This window comes from Perognathus longimembris, chromosome 24, assembly GCF_023159225.1.
Source record: "Perognathus longimembris pacificus isolate PPM17 chromosome 24, ASM2315922v1, whole genome shotgun sequence".
NCBI classification, from domain to species: domain Eukaryota; kingdom Metazoa; phylum Chordata; class Mammalia; order Rodentia; family Heteromyidae; genus Perognathus; species Perognathus longimembris.
Genome location: NC_063184.1, coordinates 13,641,830 through 13,662,693, shown reverse-complemented (window position 1 = coordinate 13,662,693; position 20,864 = coordinate 13,641,830). Strand labels below are relative to the sequence as shown.

Sequence of the window (20,864 nt, the reverse complement as noted above, 5' to 3'; positions counted from 1 at the left end):
ATTGTTTTTGAACAGAATGGACTTAAAAAAAAAAGAAGAGCTTGAAACAAAAAGAATATGTTGGGGGCTTTAAATGAACAGCAAAGCCAAAAACATTATTTCTATCTGTCCCTTTTTGGAAAAGTTTGCCAACTTCTGTTTTAGGGTAAACTGATTTATTCTGGAAAGCTATCAGGCCCTGATTGTTGGGTCTTTCCTAAGGATTTAGGATTGTAAGTAAATTCTGTTATGTGGAAGAAGTAAAAATAATACAGGTTTTAATTCCGTGAAAACTATGGTCCCTGATTATAATCTTATTATTTGTACTCACTTGCCAAAATTACCAGGCTATATGTACTAAATTGATAATGACCTTACAAATCTCCCCAAATTTCAGAGTAATTACTGATAGATCAATAGTATTAAAGCAAAGTTAATTTATCAAACTATTCATTTGTTGATGTTTCTGCAAAAAAAAAAATTAAAGTCTCCTTTAAAACAGATACCTTCTGAGAGCTCATATTGGCTATAGGAGAGGGTGAAACAAAAGTGGTTGTCACGTAATCACTATGTTTCAGCCTATGATAAACAAACTGACCAATAATGATGCTATAAATAACAGTATATATCTTTGAAAATTACCTGCTCTCCATCAACTCCTGGGATTCCTGGAGATCCTTGTTCTCCCTGGGAAGATAAAAACAACAGCTTGTCTTCATCTTACCATTGCTAAACTATGATGTGAGTTGGTTAAAAGTACAATTTGGCCAGGCACCTGTGGCTCACGTCTTTAATCCTAGTTACTCAGGTGGCTGAGATCTGCGGATTAGGGTTTGAGGCCAGACAGGGCAGAAAAGTCCATGAGGCTCTTATCTCCAATAAACTACTTTGAAAAAGCCAGACAAGGCTAAAGTGGAAGAGCGCTACCCTTGAACACAAAGAGGCTCAGGAAAACCTCCCAGGCCTTGAGTACAAGCCTCAGGACTGCCCACCCCCCAAAAAAAGGTACAATTAAAATTTAGCAAATGCATCATAACCCAAGAATACCTACACGAAGAATATCTAAACAAAGTGCTAAGATTACCTTCTTGCACGGTAAAAAGGTTAAAAATAAAAATCCCTGATAATTTGATTGCTCATCATATTCCATAAGAAAAACTTACATGATTTGGTTGCTTTTGTCTGTAGAAAAATCTATGTGGTATTTATAGTATTATCAGTCACAAACACATAAAGCCTCATGCATTCATAGCAATACATTAACTCGACCAGTATGAACAAATTCATGACTGTGAGCTTGCTACTTTCTGCAAAGCCTCTTGGAAGGAGATAATAAATCAGATCATATTTTCATCCACAAATCATACCTTCATCCACATAAAATTACTTTTAGATCAATTTCCTATACTATGCCAGGAATGAAATACAATTTTTGATTCATATTATGATTTACTAGGACTTTTGACAAACTCGAACTATACAGATTGATGTGTATTTTTCCTTTTTTGAAATTGAAGATGTTTCATGAAAACAAATGGGAACAATATGCTGAAGATTATCCAGGCTACATCTGTTTAGTCACCTTTTCGTTTTGAAAGGTATGGAGCCAATGAATTCCTTGAAATGTAAAACATTTTTACTTTATCAAATCTGTATAGGTCCCATTACAAATACCCCAGATTTCTGCACAGTGGCAACTCTGAAACAAACTCTTTTGTATGCGCGTGGTCTGCCACACGCAGGCAGCTGTTGTGAGCTTGCTTTCTAGAAAGTTCTGTGTGGTGGTGGGACAAACCACAATATTGAAATGGCTAGCCTTCCTCTTCCTGGTAAAAACTTCAAGAGTTGTAGGCCAAATGATGAAATAGGAGCATTCTAGGGCTTTAGGAAGGCTTGATCTTGTGGTTCCAAACAAATGAACTTTTCAAAAAACAATTAAAAAGCTTGTATTCCTTTTAGATTTTCTTGCTCTTTGTGGTAGCAAACTATGTTTATTTTTTCACAAACCAGTCTGTTGAGGTTGGTTGCACCTGGCTGAATTTTAGCTTCATTCTTCCCAAACAGCAGTCTGAACTCTGGCCATAGTGACTGCTTTGCTAAACTTGTTGCTTGAAAATGTAACTTACAGATGCCTAAAAGAAAGGCAGAATTTCTGCAGTTTATCCTTCATTCCTCCAGTGTAGTTGGTACAAGTGATTCCATTCCCACTAGAACTGTGACTGAATCCAGAGATGAGAAAGTACTCTGTACTTAATCACTGAATGAAGCAATAAATATCATCAATTGGGTTATAAAGTAAGTGGGAAGGTAGGCTTTAGCAATAGAGCCTTTTTCAACTAGGGACCTTCTCTAGGTATTGTAAAGAAGGGAGAAAGAAGCCTTTGAGGTTTGGGGAAGAATGAGCCAGACATTTGCTTTGGAAGATCATTCTAGTCCTTGCGATCTAGTCAAGAGAGATGAACCAAGGCCACTGGATCTTCAATGACCACACATGAATTAAAAAAGGAGCCTCTAATTTCTTTTCAAGGGGTAGGGCTGCTCACCAAATAGCTAAATCAGAGATATTAGGCAGACCTGCTCACCAGGCATAGTGACCCATTGTGTGGTCGGAGGATATTTTTGTGGTATATCTCTTAGGGAGGTAGAATAAAGAGAAATAAAGTAAAAAAATTCCATACCTGTTTTGTGTGATATATGAAATGCATATTGCTGTACACGAAATCTGATGTTAGGATCTATGTTCTAAATACATCTCACCTATGCAAAGGCCTCAGTAATATTTTATTTTATAATCCTTTAATTGAAAAGTAAAGTATTCTTTTCTCTAACCTAGACTTCCATTCTTAAATATCCAGAAAGACAATGAGTTGGACAGTTGATGAGTATGTGTGGCGGGGGGGGGGAGTAGGGGGGGTATGACAGGCTTAGCAAATAAACTGATTTAAGAAGCATAAACAAAGGATGAATTTTGAAACGGTTTGAACCTCCTAACAAGAATCCAATGACAAACGTCATATTTCAACACATGTAGCTCTGTTCTGAGAAGCTACAAGCCCCAGCCATGTGTTAATTGATCAAATGTGGCTAAATGGCTAAGCTTCAGTTAGAGAAAGAAAGCTAGCACCATCAACAGTTTCCGTATAATCAGCTTGTTCTGGCTTTCTACTGTTTGTTGTTAGTATGATTCATTAGGTAAAAATTTAATGGCGGAAAGAAATGTGTTAAAAACACGATGAAGAATGATTTCTAAAGCAATCACTTATGAACATATCATGCAAAAGCATCTTTTTTTTCATTACAAAAGACTGGAAGAATCTAAGTGTTAGAAAATATTTCTTTCAGCCCTATGTAAATAATTTCTTTTTATCCCCCATATTCTGCATTTAGTGTTTTTTTACATTTATAATTTCACTGAAACTTGTGGTTTTCCTTGTTGAATATTCTTTATTTTACTGTGTCCTTCCCTTAAGTTCACTGTCATTTCCATTTCTTTCCTTTCTTTCGTAACTTACTATTTCATCATATGAATATTTTCTAGTTTTGATCTTGCACCTTCCTTTAATTGAGATCTTATTTTTTTCCCTCATTCTCTGGAAAAATATTATGGATCTTGCTCCTCTAACGTTTTATAAAACTGATCTTCAAAGACAAATATACTTAATATGAGTGTCTCCATTCTGGGTATAATAAGTAGAAACAAATAAAGACTAACCTTTGGCCCTTGTAGTCCTTGAGGCCCAGGAGGTCCAGGGGGCCCCTAAATCAAGAAAAGATACAATTTTAACACGTAGCATAAAGTATTCAAGTTCATGCTTTCCAGTAAACAAAACACTACACACTTCCCTTACTTCTGTCGATAATCTGATCTCTCCCCATACTGATTTACAATGGGGAAGCACCTTGCCATTCCATGATTATAAAAACTGCCTGTTTGTATGACACTGGCAGCGACATCAGGTCAGTTCAATACTGCCGATGTGTTGGGGCAGTTTCCATGGCTACCATGCTCATACACATGCTCTTAGACTCGCCTTCTACTCCTGTGTTTGCAAATAACCTCTCTGCCCCCAAGACTTTGATATCCAGATCCCTAAAGACCAATGCTAAACTATTAAGAGAAGGCTAAAGAGTCTTAAAAAAAAGTATGAAGTTTTCTCTTGATTTTCTTTCATGAAACAGTGATTGAACTAGGGTAAATATTTTAAGGAAACAAAATGATCACATAAAACTATGACTACATTAGTAATACCTTTGACCTGCATGCATCAACACTAAATACAAGTCACACAGCACAAACAGCATGCAACAGGAGTTACCGTGACAGTTAGGGTGGTAATCCTCTGTGGGGAAAATGTATTAACAAAGATAGTTACCTATTTTGTGTGTCAAAAGTACAATAATACATTTCTGAAAAGCGAGTGTTTTGAGTATGTTTTGGCAAGTCTAATGTTTTAATAAGGAGCTGACAAGTTCCTGAGAAGGCGTCTTCAACACAGTTTAGTTGCAAATGTTTAAAAAAAACATTTTCAGAATTTAATGGATGGGTAAAGTTAAAGAGTAGTATACAGTAGTACACAGTAGAGGTTGGTCAGCATAATTGTGAACTGGGAAGTTTGCTCTTGATTAAATGCTCTATTGGGTGACATGGGTCAAGATATATTGTATTCATAAGCTGTTTTGTTAAATGGAAATTCCTTTGCACAACTACTTAAAGATAATTTTTAAAAGCTTTATGCTAGAGAACAATTAGAGAAAATGGAAATACTCATTTGCATATCTTTTCTCCTTCATACCTCATTTGCTGCATTATAATTAACCTTTCTTTTTCTTAGGTGGGACAACTAAAGAGGTTGACAATGAATTAAACTAGTTTCTTAAAGTGCTACAGGACTTTACAAAAGACACTCAAACTACAAATTTCTAAAATACCCACAAATTATATTTCTTTGCATTAATATTTTTTCTAGTTTCAATCTTACACTAAAAGAACTTTTAAGCAATAGTAAAAGGGAGAACATTTTCTCCTAAGGACTCTGCTCATTAAAAAATGTTATACAATCACAGGTAAATTTGTGGATGTCAGTTTAATATCACCCCTACCATCTAGCACGATGGAAGAGAGTAATTTCTATCAACATAGAGAGTATATTTTGATATGAAAAAGATGGGTTGTTCAATACTAGGAAGGAAGGACTAGCACAATAAACTATAAAGAAGTTTGGAGTTGTGCTGGGCAGAGAAGGTCAAGTTAGGTAGGATAAATTCTCCATTATGTCAGACAAAAAACAGATGTATATGTCAGGCATTAATTTTAGTTCCAGTTCAAAATGATTTAGCAAATAACTGGCGGTATGTTTTTTCTTTTTTCTTTTTTTTTCATTTAGCTACAAATGAGAACTACAAACATCTGATTCAGCACACCAACTCTCTTGGCTATGCAGTTCATTCAGGGACTTGACCGTGTTGGGTAATATTTTATCTCTTTAAGTTGGGTGTTAGACCTACAGAAGTTATTTTATACTAGTCTTGGTACTTTATTTCATAATCTGAAAATATTTCCTAGAATAATCATCTTCAACAGAGATAATTTAAAAATTTATATTTCTACTGGGATATTGTAATATACTGCTACTTACCTAATTATCCTAGAGGCTTTCATGAAATGATATGTACAAAACTGTAATGTCGGGCTGGGAATATGGCCTAGTGGCAAGAGTGCTTGCCTCGTAAACATGAAGCCCTGGGTTCGATTCCCCAGCACCACATCTATAGAAAACGTCCAGAAGTGGCGCTGTGGGTCAAGTGGCAGAGTGCTAGCCTTGAGCAAAAAGAAGCCAGGGACAGTGCTCAGGCCCTGAGTCCAAGGACTGGCCAAACAAACAAGCAAACAAACAAAAACTGTAATGTCTCATTGATTATAAAATTAGGATAAATAAATATTGCCTCTTCTCAATCTAAAGGCTACCCAACTGAATTGATTTTTTTATTAGATCCTAATCAACTAGAGTACTGTTAGGAACCCTCATAAATTGTTCTAAAGCAATTTATAAGCATAACACATGTGTAGTTGTTCTAACACCCCCTTAAGGGCACTGAATCTTGAGGTTTGGACATGAGCATGAGTGGATGGACTCTGGTGGATGTTGACTGGCTCTGGCTTAAAGTCATATGGAACTGTGGTAAGAAAAGGAAACAGGGGCTGGGAACATGGCCTAGTGGTCAAGTGCTCGTCTCGTATACATGAAGCCCTGGGTTTGATTCCTCAGCACCACATATATAGAAAAAGCTGGAAGTGGCACTGTGACTCAAGTGGTAGAGTGCTAGCCTTGAGCAAAAAGAAGCCAGGGACAGTGCTCAGGCCCTGAGTTCAAGCCCCAAGACTGACAAAAAATGGAAAAGAAACAGAGTGAACATGCTTTCCTATCAAGAGATAAGTACCAGGGTTTTTAAGTACAGTGCTTTTAAGGCCTAGCAGGAAAATTGTTCAGGAGCTTTTAACACAAATCCAAAGAATAATGCTGTTTCTTCAACCCTTAGGAAAAAAAAATCCCATCTATTATAATTGAATCTCCATTTTCCAGATTAGATCTACGAAGAATAGATTCAGTGATATTTCCACTTTAAAGCCAGGGGGTAGTTTTCAATACAAGACTCTCTGTTCATGCAAACAAAACCTTTTCTATAGTTTTGCAGAAAATGCTTTTAAAAGTGGAGGCATGGATTGAGGTGACATTGGAAGTAGCTTAGGGGAAATGTACAACATGGCTAATAAGATTTTAAAATGTGTCCTTGTATTGTACATGTAAGAGCTTTGAAAACACAATAGATACCAGGAGGTTTGGGGCAGTACTGGGGTTTGAACTCAGGACTTCATGCTTGCCAAGCAGGTGCTCTACCACTTGATCTATATAACTTCAGCTGCTTTGGAGTGATATTTTTTCTAGCAAGGTCTCCCATTTTTGCCAGAGTTGGCCTGGGCCATGATCCTGGGTACTAATATCTTTTCTTGTTGAAATGAGAGTCTTGCTAACTTTTTGCCTGGACTGGCCTCAAAACAGAACTTTCCTCATCTCTGCCTCTGTAGGAGGAATTTACAGCTATGAGCCAGTCTTCGTTATTACAGATAGGCAAAGATGCACAGGGAAGTGAACGGCCCTGCCTCAGCCACATGTTTAGTAAGCAGGAGAGCTGAGATGTGAACTCAGGGAACTCCAAAGCTGCTGTGCTCTGAATTGTTTTCCTATCCTCCCTCTCCAAGCAAGGAAGGTAAAAAGCCAACCAAGCCAAGCCCAGGCTTATGCTTGACAACACTTAGGGCTATCTGAAGATAGGAGGGAAAGGAAAAATGAAAAAAAATACTATAATGTAACAGTAACTGTGGGAAAGGCAAGGCATGGACTCTGGGGGAAAGGATGCAGGTGTGCGGAGTGGAGCAGGGCTCTGGAGCCAGGGGATTGTGGGAGTTCACACTGAGTGTGCCTCAAGGGACCCCCCTTGTCACTTCCTGCGGCCCGGAGATGAGGGGTGGCCACTTGCCTGCAGGGCTTCGTGGAGGTTGCCGTTGTAGTCTATGATCTCAGTGGCTCCTTGGTCCCCTTTTGGCCCTGGTGGACCCTAGGATACAAAACAAACCAAGGGAAGACCATGGGGATGAGATGAGTATAGACACGGATTGTGAGCAAAGCAGGTGTCACCGAAGCAGTCTCTGACTGTCCCTTTCCTGTGAGGACCTAACTTCATGCTCACAAAAAGAATTATGCTCCTGGGTTTTGAACTCAGGGCCTGAGCACTCTCTATGGCTTCCTTTTCCTCAAGGCTAGCACTCTACCACTTGAGCCACAGCGCTACTTCTGGCTTTTTCTGCTTATGTGGTGCTGAGGAATTGAACCCAGGGCTTTGTGCATGCTAGGTGAGCACTGTTCTGCTAATCCACATTCCCAGCCCTATGTTCATTTTGTAAAATATTTCAAAGGAGACAAATTACTTCTGTCTTCCTGTCTAGAATAGATAGGAAGACTGCTTTTTCGAAATACCAGACTGCTTTTAGTATATAATCTATAAATTATAGGCTAACATTTTTGAAATTTTATTGGCTTTCTCCATATTTTTATTAAATCAACCCCAAACATTATTTTCTTATTTATCCTCATAGATTGTTTCCTTATTCTTTAAAGATAGCTCTGTAAGAAATGCCTATCTTTCCCAATGGAACTAGGTCCCCATAAAAACCCCAAATAGGAGAACAAAAATGTGTGCGCATGTGAATATACTTTCTAGGCTCTGGAATATATACATATATATGCATATACACACGTGAACACACATACATGGAGGAAGGTGTGGTACAGTGCTTGCTAGGGGCTGCAAAACACCAAGTTCAAATCCTAATTCCAACAACAAAAATAATCTAATCCAGGCTCTGGTGGCTCACATCTGTAATCCTAGCTATTCAAGAGGCTGAGATCTGAGGATCATGGTTCAAAGCCAGTCCAGGTAGGAAAGTCTGTGAGATTCATACCCCTGGAAGTGGTACTGTGGCTTAAAGTAGTAGAATGCTAGCCTTGAGCTAAAAAGCTCAGGGACATCGCCCAGGCCCTGAGTTCAAGCCCCATGACCACCACCACCAACAAAATCTAGATTACATATTTACATTAGCTTTCTATTCATCTACATGATTTCCATTAATCAGGGTCTATTTCCTTGACTTTTAAAGAGAGTGTCTCCTGCTTTCTCTATAACTCATTCAAAAATAAAGAGCCAGTGGGAACAGTGACCTCAATCAACAGCTGCCTGCTTCAGAGCTATCAATGGGCACTTTAGTCCAAGTGCCAGTCACACAAGACACTAATCTGGGATGGCAGGGGACAAATGTTTCTATGAGGGACATACTCACCCTCGGACCCAGAGCTCCAGAATCCCCTTTGTCTCCACGATCCCCCTTTTCCAAATAGAAAAAGGAAAAAAAAAGTGAGTGAGTCATAGGAGCAATGGCCTAGAAATCTCTCCAGACCAAGGATGTATGCATTCACACAGCAGTACATGAGCATGCAATTCCGAAGAAGAAAATCACAGTGCCCACCACCACCAAAAGTGCTTTTTAAATACATAGCTTGCATGGAATTAGATTTTCCATCGCAGATAAAAAGGTATCTTGGGATAACAAAGCATATCAAGTGGTTTCTATGGTACCCAAGTAACCTTTGGCCTTTCACACCCAGCTCCTTTCTATTCTACTGGGAGAGCAAAGGGGACAAGGGTGAAGCAATTGTGTGATCCTTACTCAGAAGAAATGTGGAAATAATTAGGACAGAGAAGGAATGAGGAGCTCATTTTTGGGGAATGAATGTTCTAGAGAAAGTAAGGTCACAGGATAAGCATCTTTCTCTGATGATGGCGATCATAGGGCAAGTGTATTTGTAAGTATAAGAAAGTGACAGTGCTGAAATGGACAGCAGCCACCTAGACCAGATTGGCAACATTAAAGGTCAGGGCCAGGCAGCTCTTTCTCTTTAATGCAGTGTGAAAATGATGGGCTTATTTATAATGATATTAACTGTATCTGGAGACCAAGAATAGTCATAAGCTTTCCAAATTCTCAAATTTTAAACTGCAAGTGTGTGTGTGGGGGGTTGGGGGGCAGAAGATATTTGAACCTGTGTAGATTTGAAGGTTCTTTGAAAAAGCTTGAATTTATAAAGTCCTCTTCCTACATGGAATTCAAAGTAGTTTCTGTCTTTCTAAATAGTTCTATAAAGGACTAATGAACATAAGCAGGGGATAGGATGTTAAAATTTCGCATTTGTGTTATACTAATAGTACGGGCCAGAATAATTAAATTTGCTACAAATGAAGAAAATTAACCATCTCCAGTCTGTTTTCACTTGGAATGCGTGTTTCCAGGTTATTAATAATAGCATTTTAGATGCCATGATTCTACTAACAGTGTATTTGCTACTTCAGATAGTACAAAGTGTATGGCAAAGGGAAGAACTACAATTGGTGTTGACATTTTATGACAAGGAAGGGAGTCATTTAAATGCAATGCCTAAGTTGAATGTTTATCAAAAGGAAGCTTGGAAATGAAAACTAAGATTATAACCATCACGTAAATTTGCACATGTAATTAAAGTACTCCATTTCCTTTCAAAGAAGCTATTTTTTAAAGAACCTTTAACAGGTTTGAAGTGTCAGAACATGTAAAGACAAGTAAACCAGTTGTTTTGTGGTATCATCATAGGGTGAAGTTATTGTGATATCATTATGGGGTGAAGTTATTGTAATCCCTGTGGATGAAAAGAGTTTAACATGTGGTTGTCTGTGGAAAAGGCAAAAATGCACAGCTCTTATAACACCTCATGGGGCAGCAAAATGGTTACCAATTACTGACCTTTGACCCCTTAGGGCCTCTAGCTCCTGTTTCCCCTTGTTTCCCCTTGCAGGAGGAGAAGCAGAAGAAAAAGAGAGAAAAGAGAATAACAGAGGAGATAAGAATAGATAAAGGAAATTAGCAGTGACTCAGAATAACAAGGAAGCTTGGGCACACTTTTTAACTGCTTCTGTAGTGTTAGTGATGACAAGACTGAACATGGGGTCATCATAGCATCATTAGATCCCTTCCTGGTCTCCTCACCAACCTTCCTTCCATTCCCAATTCTAAAGAAACCCCTCCCATCAGTTGTCTGGAAGACTTCCACGAATATTTCTCCTTTGCCTCAACAGTATGTGTCTGCATAAACTTCCCATTTAATCAGAGACTAAATTATTTCCCATGTCTCCAGGATGCGTTATGAAAATAAAGCATCTCCACATCAGTTTGCAGGGGGTGGAGATGAATAAAGATCGTGCTGTCACATTCTTAAGCACTAATATATTGAAGGTGTCACATGCCATCAAGTTTCCATGGAGACAAGCATCACACGTAGCAACTGAGACTTTGCTCAGCTGCCTATTAACAGGTTAATATCTTTGCGTTCCAATGTGTCATTAACTGTGCCCACTAGACTGAGCAGAGGATATGAGGAAACTTGTATTGTAAAATGCATTTCGAAAAGAGCCAATTGGTATGCATTTCAGGAAGTCAGTTGTGATTTGGGCTGTTTTAATATCTATTGAGGTATTGGTTTCATATTCTCAATCTGGTGGCATGCATTCCAAACTCCTGGGTACTCATAACTGACCTTGGGTCCAGGAACTCCAGGGTCTCCTCGCTCACCTCTTCCAGGAGCCCCGACCTCCCCACGTTCACCCTGTTGAGAAATGACTTGAGTAAAAGCAAAGTCCACAGAAAGCCACCATTTTATTTACTACGTGCCCCATTCTGCATGATTAAATTCCTCAATACCAGTCACTGCATTTCATTGTGGAAACAATCTGTGCTGGTGAAATTTAGATGTCACCTAATCCAGGATAAGGAAAGGCTAGTGAAGCATCCTTCTGAGTTGCTCTGCAATGGTGTTCCCAGTGTCGGTGGCCAGAGAGAGGATAGGCACGTTGTTTCCCTCCTACTTCTGGAGCCAGGGTGCCTTTGTTTTCCCGCCTTTGGACGTCTAACCTCCAGAGCTGTCATCATCCAGGACCACAGGACTTGTGCCTATGGCTTCTCATTCCCGGGCCTTTAGCTGGGATGGACAGTTGCACCATCAGCTTTCCTAGTTCTGAAGCCTGTGAACTTGAACTGGGTATGGAGGGAGCCATGGTATTGGAACTCCAGCATTACCCTCCAGTTTGTAGATGACCTCCCCTGAACTTCTTAGTCTCCATAATCACATGAGCAGATTCTCCTAATAAATCATTCTCTTCATTCTCTCTCTCCTGCCCCTCCCAACACATCCATTGATTAGGTACAATTATGCAGTGTTTGAATTATTAAATAATGCATTTCATCATAGCTTCATGAATAGTTTAGCAACCAAAGATAGGTTCAAAGAAGTGTTTGGGTCACCATGATGGTTCCACGATTAATAAGGTACTCATGTCAAGACCAGCGGACAGGACAGGGCTGGGATGTGGCTCAGTGTTTGCTCAACAAGTGCAACATCCTGGGTTTGATCCCCAGTACAACAAAGAAAAGACCAAACAGTAAAAAATACAGGTTTACAAAAAGACAGGCTGACAATTAACTTCAAAATATTACTAATAAAACGAATGCCCATCTATATATTTGTAGGAATAGCAAGCAGGTAACAGTCTATTCTTTGGCCTCTTACTGGGGGCCTCAGTCTAGTATCTGTTACAAAGTATTTAGTCTGGAGCATCATACCCAGTCCCTCTTAGCAGTTAATATTGATTTCATGGTTCTACATCTGAGTCTTTACACACACACACACACAAACACACACATAGTGTGGAGTAGTTTAGAATCAGTTCATTTAGAAAAAAGATATTTAGGGATGAACTGCATTCTGCCTGGGTTTCGTCTCTCTTTTACTCACAAACAAAATGCCACAGTCAATTACAAATCAAGTTCCTGCTCATTTCCTCCATAGTGCAGTGAGCAGCCTGCTCGGGTGTGTTGTGCTCCTGGCTTGGCTGCCAGCCCAGAGTAAGACTGCTCCTCTCTGTCTCTGTCTCTCTCTCTCTCTCTGTCTCTCTCTCTCTCTGTCTCTCCCTCCCTCCCTTCTTCCCTTCCTCCTCTCCTCTCTCCCTCTCTCTTATCTTCTTTCTCTTTCCTCTCCTCTATTTCTCTTCATTCTGCAAAGCCATTTCTTGTGTGAATCTGCTGAGGCTAAAACAAGAATGCTTCATACTTTGTTAATAAACCTGAGTGCTCATTATGGGAACAAGGAATGTCTTAAGAAAACAAGAAATTTGCACCATTCCAAGTTTCATTCCCCCCCTTAGGTCACACACAGTTTCCATCTGGTGGGATTAGAGTTATTTTCACTGGACCAGCTGAAATCAGACCCATTCTCCTTGAACAGGTTTGTCTAATGACTGGAAATCACCCCTGGTTTATTTCTGGTGAATGCAATACACATGTAGGCAGAACCTGCTGTGGTATGAAAATAAAGGAATGTAGTTTGGTGTATTTTTGCTCCTCCTTAGATTCATGAGTCTGTGGTGAGTACAGCTCTATCATCTGAGCTCCACCTTTTTATGTCTTCCTGGGTAGATACAAGAACTCTTAAGCTCAACGATGTCCAAAGCATGACAGCATGAAGCTTGTGCTTTTAGGCTTCTCTCTAGGGGGTGCCAAGTGGAATCTCATGAAATGGTTTACACTATGGGCTATTTCTGCAGATGTCATTCGAGATTGTGTGTGACATGAATATTTGCCTTTGAAATCTACGGCATGGAAATAGTAGTAATGTTTGTTTTACATGTACATCTAACATAGTTGATAGGAGTTTGTGAATTTTATCTCTCTGCAATTTCTAAAAGTATATATATATATACACATGTATATAAACACATACATATATTTAGTAGTTGTACAAAAGGGCTTCAATTCCACCAGTACAATGCCTTGAGCTATGTCACCTCTTCCATTGTCCTAACTTTTTTTGGGGGGGAGGGGGAGGCTGGTTATGAGGCTTGAACCCAGGGCCTGGGTGCTGTCCCTGAGCTTTCTTACTCAAGACTAGCCCTCTACCACTTTGAGCCACAGCTCTACTTCCTGTTCTATGGTGGTTAATTGGAGGTAAGAGTCTAACAGACTTTTCTGCCCAGGCTGGCTTTGACCTGCAATCCTCAGCTCTCAGCCTCTTAAGTAACTAGGATTACAGGTGTAAGCCACCAGTGTCTGGCTCTCTCCTATCATTTCCCTCACAATTTCTTTCTCTTTCTATATGGCTAGGAGGCTAAAAGCATCCTAACAGTTTAAGACACATCTGGGCACAACTGGGACAGCTAGTATATAGCACCAACCTGCTGTTTTATCTAAGGATGACTTCCTATAAACTTCCTTTTGCTCTGCTGAATATATGGTTCCCCTCAAAGTGCCATTAGCGGATGGATGTGGGTTCTTTAGTTCTCTATGTGGAAGAAATAGCTGCTCGTGTAAACAGTAGAGCTGTCCACAGTTCTTTCATTTTTTAAATTTTTTTGGGGGGGGAGAAAGGACCTGGAATTGAGCTCAGAGTCTGGCACTTTCCCTCACAGGCTGGCTGGCACTTTACCACCTGAGCCACATTCCCCCACCCCATTTCTTTAAGCAAGAAAAGACAAGACTCTACTTACTTTTGTTCCTGGTAACCCTGGTAAGCCTGGCTCCCCCTGGGGTCCAATGAAGCCAGGTTCTCCCTTTAAAAGAGATGGGGCATACACGGTCATTAATTCCATTAAGCAGAAATATAGCAAAACTCATTCCTTCCTTCTGGGATTCTGTTTCATTGAAGACAACTTTTTCCTTTTTTAAGATTAAGCTACTGACCATCAAATTGATCAGCAATAGTTTTAAACTAATGAAAGCTCTCTGAGCAAAACTAGAGAAGCTTCAGAGAGTGACAAAGTCAGTGTCAATGGTTTCCCTTCTCTTCTAGTCAGTGTTTCTTACCATTTATTAAAGACTATATTTGGGTCGAGGTGGCCTCTCAGATAGGCCTCCATGATCCCTTGCCCACGTTCACCCCCTTATGTTATCTGTTCCCCTTCCATGCTGACTGGATTTAATCATTCACAGCTAATGAACACAATGTGGTTGGGATGATGGGTTATCACTGGTTGTAAAAAGATTATGGCTGTTTCCATTTGGGGGAGAAGTATCTGTCTTGTTCCTTCTCCATTGGATCATTTCTTTTGGGGGAGAAGGGAGCTACCATGTTGGGGTCACACCTGTGGAATAGCCCACCCTGTGAGGACTGGCGTTTGCCAACAACCACACCATCAACTCGTCAGTGGATGCCCAGCTCCTGTAGTCTTCTGATGAGAGCACAGCTCTAGCTGCCTGGGAGAGTGTGAGCCTAAGGCACCTGGCTGGGATTTGACTGAATCCTTATCCCTCAGAAACCATGGGAAGATTATGGTAGTTGTTTTGAGGTAAGATGGTAGGCAGTTATGTTTTAACACAAGGGGCGAGGCTGTGGAAGAGATTCAGCAGGAAAGGAAACAATATCTCTGTTCCTACTGCCTGAAATTCATCACCACCTGGAGGAAATTCAGCTGTGACGTAATAAACTGTTTGGTGTAGGTTCCTAGTGTGGAAGTTTCCAAGGGACAGGAATGGTAAGAAGCACCCTTCTTTACTTCATTAACAACCCCACTTGAGTTTATGCAAATGAGATGACTTCCAGGATGGAGAGCTCTGGGGTGGGAACTGGTTGCAAGGGAACCATGATTAGAGGGTAGGAATTGGAGTTCCATCTTCAATGGGTGATTTCACGAATCCCATTAATATAATGGAGCCACTTTAAAATCCCCTAAGCACCATTCCAAGTTGGTAAGCCCATCTGTGTGCCAAGAGGGAAGCCCGTCCCAAGTCCACAGAGACGGGGAATCCTGTGTGTGGCCTTGCTCTATGTACTTAGCCATCTGGCTGTTTGTTCTTGCCTTTTAGAATAAACTGGAATGACAAACAGCACTACACTGAATTCTGAGTCTTCCAAATGAACCATGAAACCTAAATATGGTAAAAACTTAAAATGTGTAGTGAAGTCAGACAGAATTAGAGGTAACAAGTACCTTCCACTGAAACTGAGTCAGTCACGTGGAGTGGGGCCCTTAAATCTGTGGGGACTGGTACTAGCCAGGACAGAAGCAGAATAGACTCAATTGCAGGACACCCAATTGGTGCCTGAATGGAAGGGTTGGCGACCTGGTGTTGGAAAAGAGACAGCATATCTTGTGACTTCAAAGAGTACCTATACTAGTGTTCAGACTAGTGTCTTGGATATTCATAATGTTTTATTTCCTTTTTAACTGTTAAACTTCACATGTAAGGGTCAGACTACCTAAAATGTAAAATCTGTAACAAAAACTTTAAAGCAAAACCCACAATGGCTCTCTTTCCCTACTTCCTATTTTATTCCTGGAATCTTTCTGAATAGCTGTTAATGTTGTTTGATATGTCTGATTTTGCTCAAGGGCAGCAATAGTTCAGCCATGTTTTATGAAATGTGGGATTTGATCAGGAATGAAATGAGGATGTGTTATAAAGGAGGCAAACCATATAGTTTTCAAACAAGTTTACTTGTTCAGTTATGCTATATAAAATATTGGGCATTGACACAGTTGAAAAAAATTTCTCTGATTCAGGTGTTCAAGTTACTGATTTAGAGGTAAAAGATAAAAATGGAGAACAAATATTTTAGGTTCTTGTATGCCAATATTCTCCTTGTGCCATGACCTTCTACTTTGTGGAAAGGAAAATATGACAAATAATTTTGGTTGGACCTCTTAACAGATAAGTAAAAAATCTAAAAAGAAAAATAAATATCTGAAATCTATTTAGAGAAATCTATGATGACTATTCTACTTTTAGTAAGAGTTTTAACTTCATAAAAATATAATACACCACATTTATAAGTAAAATACTTCTAGTAAAATGTGACATACAAGTAAATATTCTTGCCCTACTCTCAAGAAAAATGCTATAGTCAACATGAGAGTAATCATGACTTAAGTTATGAAAAACGTAATGCAAGTTAATAGGTTAAAAGTTAATTAGCCAAGAACTCTTACATGTCCTTCAAGTAGAAATAAAACATGCTATTTACCAAATCACACAGAAGCACTATTAAAGCATACTAATAAAAGACAAGAAAGCAGCATGAAGACTGCAGAAACATATTGCTTATTTAGATTAGTGTTTAGTTTGCAAAATAGGTAAGGCATGCAGTTACACAACTCAAATAATGAGGTTTGTGGTCTCACGGGTCAGAAAAGCGTCTTTTCCTCTACTTTTTTTTTTGGGGGGGGGGGTGTTGTGTGGAAAAGTAGAACATACATTTCCCTTAGTAAAACTAGAGATCACAGAACAGACATAACATCAGGACTTGCCAGTCTCAATCACACTAACACGATTAAGATGGGCTAATTGTAAAGGCTTTGAGTATCACTAAATATACTTGATTGTGCCACTTGAAAAAAACATCTATATTATTCTTTCTGATGCACTTATTTTCTATTTATTCAAGGAGAACAATACTATTCTTAACTTTAGGGTCACAGTTTTAATTAAGTCTGTTTACTTGAAGAGCTCTTGGCCACTTTGGGGATTCCACCCCCCCCCCCCCCTTTCTAGCTTGTGGAGTGGGGAAGACTCTGCCATTGATCTCTTCTTTGACAGGTCTCAGAAACCACTGTTGGGGTACCTAGGGCATGGACATTTCTACTTAGGTCTCCATTGCAAGAGTGAGTTCGTTTTCTCTAAGTTTATACCAGAGGTGCTTAGGGGATACCATGAAGATCTTTGGGTTCCCTGGGCCCTTTTAGAGAGCCTATAAGGTCAAACTATTTTGACAATGACACAAAGTACATTATTTGGCTTTTCCCTCTCCATTCACTCAGGAATGCATAGTATGAAAAGATGGATTTAGATTTTATGTTATTCCTAACCTTTAGGAAACTGCCGCTTTTAGAGTTTGGGGTAGTATGAAAGAATATCAATGATACCTGATATTATTATTAAAATAGCCTTCCCTTGTCCACATATCTATATGAGGCTGCGTTTTCTTCCACTAAAACAACAAACTGCAGCAGATTGAATGCAAAAGCAGATATGAGAATCTAGAGGTCTTCCATTAAGCCATTAAAGTGATTTAAGACAAAACCCTAAAATAGCAACAACAACATGTGCACATACACGTGCACATATACATGCGCACACGTACGCACGCACACTGATGGTACTCTTTTTGGTTCATTTGGGAAGACTTAGTTATACTTAATAAAACATGTTTAATTACCATGTAATTAATAATGACTCAGTTTTAATTTCCATCAAATAATCTCAATAGGTCTAAAAAACAAGCACTTGAGTTAGGTGTTCTAATAAGATTTTTTTATATTTAACTAATTTATCATTTATTTTTGTGCCAGTTCTGGGGCTTGAACTCAGGGTTTGGGCACTGTCCTTGAGCTTTTCTGCTCACGACTAGTGCTCTACCCCTTGAGTCCCAGCTCCACTCCTGGCTAGTTGGGGGTTTATTGTAGACAAGAGTCTCATGGACTTTCCTGCCTTGGCCAGCCTTGATCTTCAGATCTCAGCCTCCTGAGTAGCTAGGATTACAGGTGAGCCTGTTAGAAGTGTTAGGAGTGTAAAGGGGTCTTGAGACAAATGTTTGAAGATGGTTGGTACAAGAGTGTAGAACTGAGGTAAAGCTGGCTGTGAGCTGTAGTCCGAAGCTGCCAGGACATAGAACATTCTGGCTTTTTCAAGGAGAGCTTAGCTGAGACTTCTTATATATGGGCAAAACACTCAGGGCTCTCCCTACAATAAAGGAAATGCACAATGAGCATGTGCTATTTCCCCTACAGGCTAGAACATGTTAGCTACTGTTATTATTATTGGTACTATTACAATGTTATACAAGGTGATTTCTCACCTCCAACCTGCCTAGGGCTCTACTTAATATTTTCAAGAGGTGACTCTAGCTTTTCCCCTGTGAATGTCTTATCACTTTACGAGATAATATCTCTCTGCCAGAGCATTTAAGATTATAAATCCAAAAGAGATACATCAGGACGGTGTAAGATAGAGATGTGAAACTTTTGCTAAGAGTGGATTTTTTTTTTCCTTCTAAGGTCACAGCTGTGTTGAAATCCTTAGCAAGTAATCTTGCCTCTTTGATAAGAACTGGTGTTTTTAGTTTAAGGGGTCCACAATCTCCTAAGCTATCTAGAAGACAGGCAATGACAACCTGAGGGTATAAAACATTTTTTTTTTTAGTATTAAAAATAAACAGGTGGTTATTTTACTCTGGTTAAAATTCTTATTAACAAGAATAGAAGAGAGGGTTGGAGGAGAAGAGGAGGGATATGTAGCTAAAGGATTCAAAGATAAAAACGCTTTTGGGAAACCAACACACAAGAATGAAGGTGTATAATCTTTAGGGCAACAATAAGAGAAATAACTGTTAGAATAATGTTTCCTACAGCTGTTTTACATATTTAATCTTAATCAACTGGAAGTAGATGAGGCTAAATTGACAGTTGTTCCCACCTATTGATCTGAGTAAAAAAGATAAGAAATAGAACAGAGGAAATCAGAAACACAATGGAATGAATGTCTGACATTACATTTAATGAAGGGAAAGAAAGAAACCCAGGAGACATTGTTCCCTTTTTCCTAGGCAATTAGTGGAATTCGAACAACCCAAATGATAATTCCACTGAGCCACTTGAGGAACACAGAGACCTTATGAAACAGACAGGTGCTGGCTGGCTTAATCAGGAAAGCATGAGTTTAAACGTCAACAGGACATAAAGCAGCTTTACATTAAAGTGAAAGTATGGCTCCCCCCCCCCCGAAATTATTACACTGAGTACCAGACAGAAGAGGAGGGGAAAAGAGAAGAGGTAATGGAGAAACGCGGGGAGGAGGTGGAGAGCAACATCCTCCTCTTGTTTCCTGTTTCCCTCCCCCCATCACCACGACAATTAAATCCAAATTAACCTTTTTCCTTTGGCTTTGTTGTTTCAAGTTCCTAGAAATGTCCAACTAGATTTATTATTGGGATATACAGAAAAATTACAAGCAATGTTATTATCTAATGCTTAAAAATAAGCACAGAGGCATAATCTAAACAAAACCTAGGGATAAAATATGTAGCACTGTTTGTTGGAATGCTTGGCATCATCCAAAACAGTGATTGCTAAGATATGATAGCTGACATTTAACTTAGCCACCCAGGCCATATGTTACCCTCAGCCAGTCTGTCTGTCAACAAGCCAGTCTGTCTGTCTATCTATCTTCTATATCTCTCTATCTGTCATTGATTAATCATCTATCTTTCAGTCATCTAGCTGCTAGCTACATGCTATCTCAGCTCTGGTGTTATTATTGCACATGGATTCTAAGGCAGCATCAAGCATCAAAATGAAAAAAAAAAAGGATCCAAATTTTCTGGTCTTGGCTTAGATATTGTATCTGAAGTCTTAGTCTTCCTAGGTTGTGTCATGAGTTTTTTTTTTTTTTTTAAACACTAATTCTTTCGCCATCCATGAATTAAAACCCCAGGTCTTCCCATCAAGACTGTAGCACACTTCCATGGGCTGACATGGTAGAAAAGATGAGCAACAGAGGAGCTGTAGTTTCAGCAATGAAACTGGGGTTCGTGAGGGGCCAAGGAAATGCTGCTAATTTAGGCTAAAGTGCAATGGAGGTGTAGCAGTCAAATGCAGAGGAGAGAGAGAGAGAGCAGAAAATCAGACATGGGTTGTTCATTTGAACAAAAACTTTGAAAAGGCAAGATACACAAAGATGCAGAGCCAAGTCTCCAGGAAACAGCTAGAGCTGAAATCGAAGATCTCTCATTCCATAGCTGATGGTGGAAGGCCTGAACTCTCCACACGTTCAACCACAGCTAGTAGGTTCCTCCTCATTCCTTTAATGAATGGGGCAGACACAGCCTCAATCTTGCAATATTCAACTCAGTGGCAGTAACTAACAGTACTGACTTGAACTATATCTGAAAAAAATCATCCTGTTTTAGTATCCAAAAGTCTATTACTGTTCATGTATTTGCTGTATCAGTGTTAGGTGCTCTCTCTCTCTCTTTCTCCCTCCCTACTTTCCCTCCCTTATCTTTCCTTTTCTCTTTATCTCCCTATCTCTGTCTCTTCCTGTCACTCTTTCTCTAGCTCTCTCTTTCCCTCCCTCTTTCTCTTTCTATCTTTCACTTTACATCTGTCTCTTCCTGTCTCTCTGCCCTCTTTTTTGCTGACATATATACACACAAATGAAGTAAAAGGCAAAAAGATTTAGGAAGGCAATTCTATCCATTCTA

The 20,864-nt window shown here is 39.5% G+C and overlaps 1 protein-coding gene across 1 annotated transcript in view; it reads right to left on the bottom strand.

Moving 5' to 3' along the window:
* Positions 1–20,864, bottom strand: part of Col25a1 (collagen type XXV alpha 1 chain) — a 400,930-nt gene that overhangs the window by 24,729 nt on the left and 355,337 nt on the right. The window contains exons 19-24 of the mRNA XM_048333577.1: positions 14,158–14,220; positions 11,157–11,225; positions 8,873–8,917; positions 7,516–7,593; positions 3,692–3,736; positions 622–666 (exon numbers count right to left, since the gene is read on the bottom strand). Of these exons, the coding sequence (XP_048189534.1) occupies positions 622–666; positions 3,692–3,736; positions 7,516–7,593; positions 8,873–8,917; positions 11,157–11,225; positions 14,158–14,220 (345 nt within the window). The remainder of the gene's footprint in view (positions 1–621; positions 667–3,691; positions 3,737–7,515; positions 7,594–8,872; positions 8,918–11,156; positions 11,226–14,157; positions 14,221–20,864) is intronic.